The sequence below is a fragment of the Xyrauchen texanus genome, chromosome 9, assembly GCF_025860055.1.
Source record: "Xyrauchen texanus isolate HMW12.3.18 chromosome 9, RBS_HiC_50CHRs, whole genome shotgun sequence".
NCBI classification, from domain to species: domain Eukaryota; kingdom Metazoa; phylum Chordata; class Actinopteri; order Cypriniformes; family Catostomidae; genus Xyrauchen; species Xyrauchen texanus.
In genome coordinates this window covers 39,054,478-39,066,668 of record NC_068284.1, presented here as the reverse complement: position 1 = coordinate 39,066,668, position 12,191 = coordinate 39,054,478, and the positions used below count along the sequence as shown (strand labels likewise).

General features: G+C 38.9%; 1 protein-coding gene across 2 annotated transcripts in view; it reads right to left on the bottom strand.

Moving 5' to 3' along the window:
* LOC127649294 (partitioning defective 3 homolog) overlaps positions 1-12,191 on the bottom strand; it is a 119,379-nt gene that overhangs the window by 35,394 nt on the left and 71,794 nt on the right. Inside the window, exons 16-22 of one of the 2 annotated variants that reach the window (XM_052134339.1) lie at positions 10,868-11,048; positions 10,510-10,652; positions 6,105-6,149; positions 4,941-5,171; positions 4,122-4,341; positions 1,263-1,370; positions 254-484 (exon numbers count right to left, since the gene is read on the bottom strand). In XM_052134339.1, the coding sequence (XP_051990299.1) occupies positions 254-484; positions 1,263-1,370; positions 4,122-4,341; positions 4,941-5,171; positions 6,105-6,149; positions 10,510-10,652; positions 10,868-11,048 (1,159 nt within the window). The remainder of the gene's footprint in view (positions 1-253; positions 485-1,262; positions 1,371-4,121; positions 4,342-4,940; positions 5,172-6,104; positions 6,150-10,509; positions 10,653-10,867; positions 11,049-12,191) is intronic. The other variant, XM_052134340.1, reaches the window with a different exon arrangement.

Below are 12,191 nucleotides of genomic sequence, written 5' to 3'. Positions count from 1 at the left end.
TGCTGGCTCTCTAGAGAAGATCCAAGTCTACATGAGGGTGAAATGTTCCTCCTGTCTTGTTGAATTACTCACTCAAAAGCAAAATAATCTCAAATAATTTCAGATCTGCTAGTCCATGATGCCCTGCTTTGTTTGCTCTGTAAGTCTGATTCTATCTTATCCGACAAGACTGAAGGAGCTAGTGCACACGCACACAACACCCACACATGCTTATTTATAAAGCATGAGCTAAGAAAGTCATTAAAGTAAGTACCTGTCTGATGTAGAGTGGTGCCCATTTCGGGCATTCTGTTTGTGTGAATATGGCGAGTCTGGAGGAGTGTGGATCCGATGGTACCCGCCATGATCCAACGAGCCGATGCCGGCGTACGGGAGCTCCTCGGCAGGAAGTGAGGTCAACGCGGGCCGGCTAAAATCCTGGATCTCAGCGTAGTCTCTTTCTCTGGCCTGACGCTGACGAATCTCCCGCGTTTTAGCCTGGATCCTACACACACACAAAATAATAAAGAATGAGAAATTCTAAAAATTGAAGAACAAGAAATAACTGACATGACAGGATGAACTAACCCTAACACTTCCATATGAGGGAATTTTCTTAATCTGACACTGAAAACAGGATTTATTCCAGAATACAGTTTAGTACAAATCTAAACACCTGGCCCTTTGTTACATGATTAATAACATGTTTTTAATATGTAATTACAACGTAAATAATTCACAAGTCACTACACAGGTTATTTAGACTGCAATAAAGACTGTTTCCTTTACGAAAGGTCTAATAAACTCACTCAAACACCGTTACAACCCCCATCAACAGCAGGATGATAAATAAGTGTGTGTGTGTGTGTGTGTGTGAGAGAGAGAGAGAGTGAGAGAGAGATATTAAGAAAGAGATTGAATGAGTGGGGATTTCTCAGCAGGGTCTCACAGGACAGAAGGGAAAACGGAGGGGGTTCACAAGGCATTATTAATATAACAACATGAACACACACACAGAAACACCTGCAGGCAAACACACACATGCTGAACTGGAAAGGGCAAAAAAACAGGCTTTTACTAGAGCAGAATGAACATAAGCCAAACACCAAAATATGAAAACATCATGTTTTAACGACACAAACAGACACACAAAAAGCACTCAAACAATCACTGAGGAAGAGGGTTTGAGGAAGCGTGTATGGTGGCATGTAGGGTGTCAGGAAATGCCTCTGATTAGAGAGTAATGATGAGGAGATTAGCTGACTGTGTGTGTGTAGACATACCTCTCTTGTTCTTGTTTCATTCGGCGTGTCTCCTCCTCTGATGCATGCGTTTCCTCTGCCTTCCACTTTCCACCATCCAAACGCTCATCTTTACGGTACTTCCCGAACCTTAAAGTCACACACACACACACACACACACACACACACACACACACACACACACACACACACACACACACACACACACACAATGTCAGGCCATTATTACAGATGTATGAGTGTTACCTTTACACTTACTTGAATTAACTGTTTTAAGAACAATAAATACACTCTTAAACCTGTCTGCTCTACCAACCCATTTTAGAGGGTTATTTGTGCGTTTAAGAATCCCAACTAGCCAGACATAGTAAAGCTGACTCGACCAATTGTGTGAGATTGGGGTGGGACTATCTCTTTGCTTGACCAATAGAAGAGTGTGATTACTAATTTGCAGCTCTGCAAGGCAAAGATTACGTAAATACTGACTAACCAACCAACCAAATCAATTCATTAATACTCCGCAGACGTGGATTGAAGGGTGTGTGTGTGAAGGTTGAAAGATGTGCGTTTGAAGTTTGAAAGGTGTGTCAAAATGAATTTATCTCTATGAGGGTTTGGATTTTGTAGGCTTGGTATTCAGTGAAGCTCAATAATATGTAGAGGGCTCATTAATATTTAGCAGGTAGCTTTGGCTCAGTCAGGCAGATGACAGTCATTTAAACACTTCAATGCTCCACAAGCCATCTAAAATATTCGACATTTTCAAAACGATTTATCTATTGCTGACAGATTCAAAAACCTTAAAATGTGCAGCTGTCTCTATCTCTCCACCCCAGACATTGAATATCCCTCTCATAAATTTCTTGGAAACTCTTTTCTTTGTGGTAAACTGAAGTTGGTGTCTTAAGCCACGTTCACACCATTTACACAATGGTTTCCGTTAGACTCTGGGATCTGTGTCACTAGTGGGCATTCCTACTGTTTGTCGCTGTAATGTCATTGGACGACGGTACGTCCGGATATAGCTTTTGAAAATTTGATAAGGGAAGAGACCTATACTGGTAAAATTAAGATATCATTACAATTTCACAAGGAATCAGTTCTCTTTGTTTCTAAATATTTACATTCTACAGTGTAGTGTGTTTTATAAAAGGTGCAGCACTCTTTAGTGCATTATGACCAATAACAGGTGAAGCGAATAACGTTGATCATCTCCTAAAAAGGATACATGTCAAGGTCTGGGTAGATTAGATGGTATGCAAACAATTAGTTCTCATAGTCAACGTGTTGAATGCAGGAGAAATGGGCAGGAGTAAAGACCTGAGTGACTTTGACAAGGGCCAAATTGTTATGGCCAGATGACTGGGTCAGAGCATCTTTGAAATGGCAAGACTTGTGGGGCTCTCCCATTCAGCAGTGGTGAGTATCTACCGACAGTGGTCCGAGGAGGGACAAACCACAATACGGTGAAAGTGTGTTGGGCGCCCAAAGCTTATTGATGCGCGAGGGCATCAAAGGCTATCCCCATCTGGTCTGAACTGACAGAAGGTCTACTATGGCACAAGTCACAGAAACTTTTAATGATGTGTTACTGTGCATTGCACTCTGCTGCATATTAGGATGATCAATTGGGCAGAGAAATAAAATTAGAATTTTTACATTAAAAGTTTTTTAAAACAATTGCTTAATCTGAGAAATGTTGATAAGAGAGCAAGACACAACGGCCAAACACCTCTTTTGCAACCATCCAGTTTACCATTTGTTTTTCTATGTAAATGCACTAGACAAAGGCCTTTTTGTTTCGCTTTCTTTTTGTTTATTCAGCGTCTCGTGCAGGAGCACTGTTTTTTAGATGCCGTGTCAAGTTAAAAAGAACTTTAAAATGCTACTTGAGACACTTCTGTTAAACTGTATGTTGTTTCACTTCTTCTAGCCTTTTTTAGAAGAAAGAATGCGATCTTCCTAAAGTCATCGCCAGTGCTTGGCACACATGCAAAATTCAAATGCACAGGTTAAGCATTCTAATGTGCATATTTTTCTTAAATTCGATGAATTTGAAATTTTAATTTCACAGCCCTACTGCGTATGGGGCTGCGTAGCCACAAACTGATCAGTGTGGCCATGGTCGTCAAAAGCACCTACAATGGGCACGGAAGGGTCGGAACTGGACCTTGAAGCAGTGGAAGGAGGTCACTCGATCCGTTCTAATACATCACGTGGACAGCCATGTACGCGTTCGCCGTTTACCTGTGGAAGTGATGTCAGCATGATGCACTGTTGGAAGACAGTAAGCCGGTGGAGGGAGTGTGAAGCTCTAGAAAATGTTCTGCTGGGGAAACCCTGGGTCCGTCCATTTATGTGGACATCAATTTGACACATGCCAACTACCTAAACATTGTTGCAGACCAGGTACACCCCTTCAAGACAATGGTATTCCCTGACGGCTGTGGCCACTTTCAGCAGGATATTGCACCCTGCCACACTGCACATATTGTTCTGGAATGGTTTGAGGAACATGATGAAGAGTTGAAGTGTTGCCTTTGCCTCCAAATTACCCAGACCTCAATCAGATTGAGCATCTGTGGGATGTGCTGGACCAACAATTTCAACCCATGCCAGTTTCACATGGAGGACCAACAGCATATTAGGCAGGTGGTCATATTGTTTTGACTCATCAGTGTATGACACTTAAACAATTTGTCTCGGTCGGCATCTCACTAAGTTTTGGAACAGAGTTTCTGTAATAAGAAATTCTAATTTATTTTGAGGTAATTAAGGACGTGTGATGAATAAGTGTTCTGGGCTCATCTGTGCTATTATCATCATTAAAAAGACCCTTTTATCTGACACGAAACGCTATTCAAATGTGATTTTAATTACCTGAACATCTCTCCAAGGCCCTTGAGCATTCCTTTCTTTGTTTTACTCTTTTCTTTCTCAGGCCTCTTTTTGTCCTTCCCTGCTTTTTCTTTCTTCTTGTCGTTTTGAGGCTGGTTGCCACTGACCAGCTGTTGCTCGGTGACAGGAAGTGGAGTTAAGTCTGCTACCGTAGAAACAGAATCCCGCCCTGACCGAGAGCTTCCTTCATTGTCCTCCTCCACTACAGGGAGAAAGAGAGCTTAAGTTCTCACCAACAATATTGATATAAACGTTAATATTAATACATTGTAAAAACACCCTTTTATACAAGTGGCATAAGCAGACTCTCATAAAACTAAATAAAAAGATTTGCACACTTCTTCTTATGCTCCTATAAAATTGAATGGATTAAGCATCATCTCAAGCACTTGGGTCTTTGTCAGGCCTGGTCCTATTTTACCCCCAAATTAAAGAATTTTGTATACAGAAAATGAAGCATATTTTTAGGCCCATTAAGATTTTATACATTATGGACTATTTTTGTGACAGCTACACACATTTTAACCCATGATTCTCAATACCTCAATGCAATAAAGATGGTCATTATGAGATTCTCATTACCGAAAAGGGAATCATTTAATTGTAAAGTATTTATACGTCATAGTACTCAATTGGTATTGCCATTAATTTACACTGATTTTAATAATACTAATAAAAAAAATTGTACAAACGAATCATTGCAAACAATAGGATTATTCTAAAATGTGGAGAACACCAATAATAAAGAATGAGTACTGTAGGTGTGTCCACACTGACTAAACCATTCAAAAGCAGCCATACATGTTTCCATGCACTCCTCTTCATCCTCATTGGCTGCTGGCCTGTCGTACGATTTGTCAATTGCAGCTCGGAAGCTCTCGTTGCAGCCCCGTCCCCGTATGATGCGTGGGCGTGGCCGGTGGAAGGGAAGATCGCCATTGAGCGTTATCTCCGCAACAGCAGTCTGTAAACTTTCCAGAGAGCTGGACTTCTTCAGGCCGAGAGATGGGCCAACATCATGTGAGGAAGAGCCTGAGGAAGATTCCGCTAGTTAAGCCACAAATCATCATTGTATTGTTATTAAGGCATTCTGCCCAACAATCTCAACCCTAAACTTGATTAAAGAAGCCAGATTCATCTGAACAGTATGTGGAGTAGTGAGTGTAAGCTGCTATCATATCGCAAGTAGTCAGGCATGGAACCGAGAGAAGACAAGTTTCGGTATGTGATCAAGACAAACGAGTGAAAATGGAGCAGAGGAAAGATTGCATGCATTTATCTTCATCACGCAGCACTGACTTAGTGTGTGTCAGACCTCCCCTGTTAGCTATTTTTACACACAAACCAGTCATATGCTTTTGTAATATTGCAATTAGTGCTGTCAATTCATCGTTTTTTATAGATTGAAATTAATAACACAAAATGGTGATTAATCAAATTAGTCACAATTAATTGCATATATCAACATCAATCTGTCTGAGGTAGACTTGGGGCAGTTCAAACAGCACACGTTCTGGCATTCCATTTGCACTATTTTTTAATTATTGGTCTATGTGCAAATGCAAGCAGAGGCCATTGTCCATAGTGACCTGCTGTTTTTTCAGCATCTCACTCAATAAGCTTTTAAAGACGCGTTTGAGACCCCAGCATTCAGTTAAATTTAGTTGCACTTTGTGTCAAGCTGTTTCTGAATGCGACGCATGATGTGTGAACGGATCCACTTATTCTCTGAAAAGTTTTCGTTAAAAATAAATAAATCAGACAAAACACCCACAAATCTTTTCTTGAGTTTAACAAACACTTTACGAATTATTAAGATTTAATAGGAACTCAAACCAGGAAACAAATTAATGACCATACAGAAAAAAGATCTCAACGATTGCAGAAAAACAGTCATGAACGTAATAATCCTATTATGTAGAATAGAAGCGAGTTTGTGAATAGTGCAGGAAGGGTCATGCTTACCTGTGTGGTTCTCTGTGCATTGAGTGAGGTTAATCTCATCAGCCACTGTGTGACACACACATACACATACATTCACAGTGTGGTTAGTTTGATCATTCAGCATGCAGCAAGCAACCAGGCAAGTATCACACAAAGAAACAAGACAGAAACAATCAGTGAGTGCTCATTAACAAACAGTTTCCATAGTTATTCTGTTGTTTGAGTTATGTTATGCCTTTTCCACATATACAGTGCTGAAGCCAGTCCCTAATTTGGCCCAGTTTCACATGTTTCTACATTTCCAATGGGCTAAAAGCTGGCCTGTTCCCTTAAATCTGCTGATCTCGAAACAAGAACCACTTATGTCAGGCGGGGCAATGGTGTTACAACCATTGGCAAGCTTTCAAAACAACAAATCGATCCTTGTCTAGAAACCTGCCTAGAAAAATTATAAAAACTTTCATTCTAAACAAAAAAACATTCTAATGTAATTTAAATATTCCTCCAGTCAGTGAAAATGCAGGCTGGTTCTGAAAAAAGTTTCTTAGATTACTCGGCCGAGCATGGGCACTTTCACCAGCATTGCCATCAATTTGGTGGAAAAGGCATAAACGAGGAGAATCCAACAGAACTGGATCAGTGAAAACAGTGTTTAGATTAGAAAGCACATGCACAAGTGAGACCAATGTAGTGCAGACTTCGTGCCAGTAGGGGAAGGGGGAGTCGTGAATGGTGATGTTCAGAATAAGACACACGGATTCTGAAAAGTGTCCTTACTAAAAGAACAAAACAACTTGAACAGTGCATTGGATTTCAAAGGGGAGATTCATCTAGTGGGACTGAACTTTAGGCCCTGTTTACATCTGGTATTAAGATGCATTTTGGGCAATATGATCATACAGTAACTGTACAGGTGAGACTTACAGTGTCCCAGGGCTTCACAACCCAACAAAATTAGCAAAGCAAATAAACGCTGTAAACAGAATGGAAATAAACCACAAGACAAAAAAATTGAGCCACAACACAACAGAAATAATCCACAAAACAATAGAAAAGAAACAACAGAACAGAAATAAACTACAGAACAACAAAGCCACAATACAACAGAAAAGCCAAAACACAATTGTAATAAGTCACAAAACAACATAAAAACCAAAGAACAACAAAATTAAGTTACAACTAGTGCTGTCAGTCGATTAGATTTTTTTAATCACAATTAAATCACAGAATTTTTATAAATAACTGAAAGTGCTGAAATTTGACTTTTTCTGTCAAATTGTATTTATTTATTTCTTAGCACAGAATACCAAACATCATGAAACAATATAATGCTTTATTATTTTTCTCCCCACTTTGGAATGCCCAGTTCCCAATGTGCTCCAAGTCTTCATAGTGGCATTGTGACTCACCTCAATCCGGGTGGCGGAGGACGAACCTCAGATGCCTCTGCGTCTGATACCGTCAATCCACACATCTTATCATGTGGCTTATTGAGCACATTACCGTGGAGACATAGTGCGTGTGGGGGCTTCACGCTATTCTCCGTGGCATCCACACACCCCACCGAGAGCGAACCACATTATAGCGACCACGAGGAGGTTACCCCATGTGACTCTACTCTCCCTAGCAACCGGACCGATTTGGTTGCTTAGGAGACCTGGATGAAGTCACTCAGCACCAGCTAGATTCAAACTTGTGACTACAGGAGTGTTAGTCAGCGTCAATACTCGCTGAGCTACCGATGCCCCCAATATAATGCTTTTTAAAACATTTCTAAACCAAGTCTTCCACAGTATAAAGATAGAAATGCACTAAAATAACAATCAAAGTAACATCAAATGTTTCCCAAAGTCTGAGTGGGAGTTCGACTAATTGAAAGTACTATTAATTTCATTGTGTTTTAAATCTCTTAAACTCTCATCCTCCACCATATTAATCAGCCGTAAGACTGTAGCTATCTGCTTTTTTTACAGCAATCGTGAAGCTGTGTTCATGATTCGCATTATGGCGTCAGCGTCAAGCGCAGCTTTGAACTCCATATAAACATTCCGCATTTTGGTGATAGTTAAAACTTGCCGTGCTTCTGTGATAATTAAAGTGTGCTTTACTTAGGCTAAAAAATACTTGATTTCTGTCACAATTTCCATCTAGACTAGTTTTGGACAATGAATAGTGGTATTAGATTCTTTCCCCATCACTTCATCACTGACACTGAATCACTGCTGTGCGTGTTGTGGTGCATGCGTCAGTGTGATGACTAGGGATGCACAATAAACTTTCTGAGTGGATTATTTCAACATCTCTGCACCTTGTTACATTGTTTTAAGGCTGGTTTTAATTCGGGATCATCTGCTGTAACGACATGCCACTTCCCATATTCTGTTTATGTTTCAAGAGGCAATAAACGAAAACACGACAAATACACGCATGTTTGTTATTTGGGGCCATAATTTTTGCTTATTACTTACTGAAACATAAACAGAATCTGGGAAATTGCACATCATTACTTGCAGCACAGCACTGCCATTAAAACAAGCACCAAATCAACCTAATACGGTTCATAGACCTTGACAATATTTTCAGAGTGACTTGAGATGGATAAAACATTAGTTTGTGAGTGAAACTAATGTGTTCGTTGCATTCTACGAGTTCAGACTTTTAAATCTGAATGATGATACGTATTCCCATTATGACTGTTGTGTTAACATTTCAAAAATGACACAGTGGAACTGTCACAGATGAGCACAGTAACAACCGCATGTAAATGAGATGCGCATACATAATACAAATACATAACAAAAACAATCACACAAACCACCATTGCACACCGTCTGGCTGCTATCATAAATATTACACCATGTGTACAGAAATTAGGGTTTGCATTGTGCGTTTTGTTGTTTAATGTTCTTTACTTGCGTTTTACTGCCTCATTTTGGTTTAATGCATTATCACAGCTGTTTGAAGTTCATTATTCTCTCTCTGTTAGCAGTCATCAAGATTACCATAAACACTCATATAAATGAGCACCCTACAATTTATGCAAGTGTATTTTCATTTATTTCTCATTCAAATGAGCATTCATCTGTAATATAGACACATTTCTGGTATGTTACATCTACTAAACTTTAAATAGCAGCAAATCCAAATTCCAAGCTTTTAAATTACATATTTTTCAAATGAGAAGCTTTTAATGAATAAGATACCATCCAGGTTAAAGGATTAAAATGTAAACTTTTTTTTTTAAATATCAGTTATCGGTCTCGGCCACAATGAGCTGTGAATGATCGGTTGGTTATCTGTATAGGATCAGAAATTCATCGCAGACACATTGCAAAAGTTACACGCTTCCGAAAAGTGTTTTTGTTGGTTTATGCTGTATTAAAAGTGAATGCGTTATGCGATTAAGAAAAACGGACACGTTAAACATTTAAAAATAAGTTGCATGCATTAACGCATTCATTTTGACAGCTCTAGTTACAAAAGACAAGTCACAACACAACACAATGGAAATAAACCACAACACAACAAAAATAAGCCACAACACAATGAAATTAAGCCACAGATTGAACAAAATCATGATCGAGTCAGAACTGCTACACAAATGAAAATTCTGTGTTTAAAAATATAAATTTTCTGTTAATTTTGTTGCGTTGTGGCTTATTTATGTTGCTTTGTGGCTTTTCTATTGTGTTGGGGTTTATTTTTATTGTGTTTTCAACTTGTTTGCTTTGCTAATTATTTTTGTTGTGCACCCCTGGGCCATCATACGAGACACACTACCATTTATCTGATCTTAATATGTGTCTCTTCTAAACACTTGAGTTCATATTTCAAAAGGAGGCTGTTTGATTTCATGATGACGCACTACGGCTGTGTATTACTGTATGATTAATAAAGCGCAGAAAAGGAATGAAAAAATACGAAAGAAAATATTTAAAAAAACGGTGCAGTGTTTCTCCCAATTGTACTTGCATTTAAATCACAAACATGACATTCAGTGCAGAATTTTCAGTCAGAGTACCTGTATTAACTGAGTGTTGGGTGTATGTGCCTCATATCTGTGTCCCTATATGTCAAAATCAGAAATACTGAAGAAGTACTGTAAAGTTCTTGTGTATGTATATGTATGCTTTCCAGTCGGACATAAATGGCAAAGTTTAAACTTGTTTTAATGCAGGAGCGAGAAGGTGGGGTTTCCCTGGTGTTTAAACGCATCAGAATGGAAGAGCATATACAAAATATACCTGAAGAGATTACATGCATTTTCAATCATATTCGATGAAATCCAAAACTTTTTGGACCCTGTTTATACCCGTCTTTATCACTGTCCAGTTTCAAACCAATCACCCAAAACGCATCTTAATACCAGGTGTAACTTAGAGTACCAAGGTCTAAGCACTGTGTTAGGATTTGATCTGTAGATTACCTAGATCCATGCTCTTGGACTTGCGGGTCTTGATGATGTCCAGCTGGCTTGCGTCTCCATACTGTTTGGTGCGTTTCTCAGACATGCTTTGCCTGCCAAAACCTTCCCTCTGAAAAGCCCCCTCATCATTAGCACTGGGAGAGCTGAGATAGAGTGAGAGACAAATGAAATCACAGCATAGCATCCAGCTATTGGCCCTGTTCCAATAACTGAGACTTCTTGACAACCAAAGGAAGACCATGGACTTCAGGAAGATCGTCAGGAGAGTTTTAGAGTTAAAGCTTAAAATAGAAATGCAGACAATGGGTACTTCCATAAATAAATTGCAATAAATTCTAAACTCCATACTTTAATTTACCTAGTGGGAAGCTCTTGGTCCCAGGGTGGTGGCGGAGGAGTCTCCACAGCAAAACCCATGTCATCGTGAGAGCTGGATGAGGATTCAGACAGGTGGGCGGGGAGAACACGAGGCCTATCGTCTTCAATTATGACTGTGTCATCCTGAGGCATGTTCACCGTTGGCGAGAGCTGATAATAATCTAAGGAAGAAACGGAAAGAGAATGGGGGTAATCAGTTCAAGTTATGTTAAAATCAGGCAAAACTATTGGTCCTGATCATGGTGGGACTTCATGAAGCGCAGATAATAAAGAGATGACAGTATTATTTATAATTTATGTAAAAATAAATCAGCTCACACCGAGCAAAGCAGGCAAAAGTCACAGAGTATCCAGAATAGCTCTGAAACATTGTGCCATACCATACAAATAGTGAGATGTACACAAATGAAGGACGTGGTAGAGTCAACTCGCTCGATCTAACAAACACTCACAGTTCTCTTTCTCTCTCTTAGCGAATCTTCTAGGACAGCCAATTTAAAGTGACTTGACACACCATCTTAAAAATGGCCCCTAAGACAAACTGACAAACTTAAATTACAAAATGGATTTTAATATATTGACTCCAAAGAAACAGTTTTTCTACTCAATGCTATCTGCCATAATGATGAAATGTCGCTGAATTATCTTTATTAGGGAGTTCCTCAGCAAATGTTGATATTTCTGAGAATTTGCAATGAATTTAAATACGGTAATCAGCATATAATATAATTCATTTGATTATATTTTTAATCAATTGACAGGCCTAGTCAATTCACATGTAGGCTGGATCAATTTACACTCATGCTTTTCTGTTTTTCAAAGTAGTGAATTTCTTTTAGCCTTTTTTCCTTAATTGTTGTCAGAGAGAGGTGTTTGTAAATGTGTTTCAGAGAGAGAATTCTGGTAGCTTGTTTTTGTTTCTGATCTGTTCAGGAATTTTCCACCAGAGACTAAAATAGAGCTCATGAGAAACACTGTTTTTTCAGTAAATACTTCAATAAGTAACAAATTGAGGGATGAAAATTATCACATAAAGGACTAAAGATGTCGATCCACAATATTTGGACAGCTAGCAAGTCATTTGATTAGATTCTTGCTTTTTAATATGGATGGGCTATACCACTTATATTCTTTAAGATACAAAACCTATAATATCAAGTCCAATATCGTTGAAACCTATACCAATACAATGAAGGTAAATCAGTTGCAAAACTCAAGAGCTTGTAGATTTGAATTTGAGAACTTGTACAATAAATATTTGTATTTGTAAGTTGAAATTTACACTCACAGCAATGATGTGAATA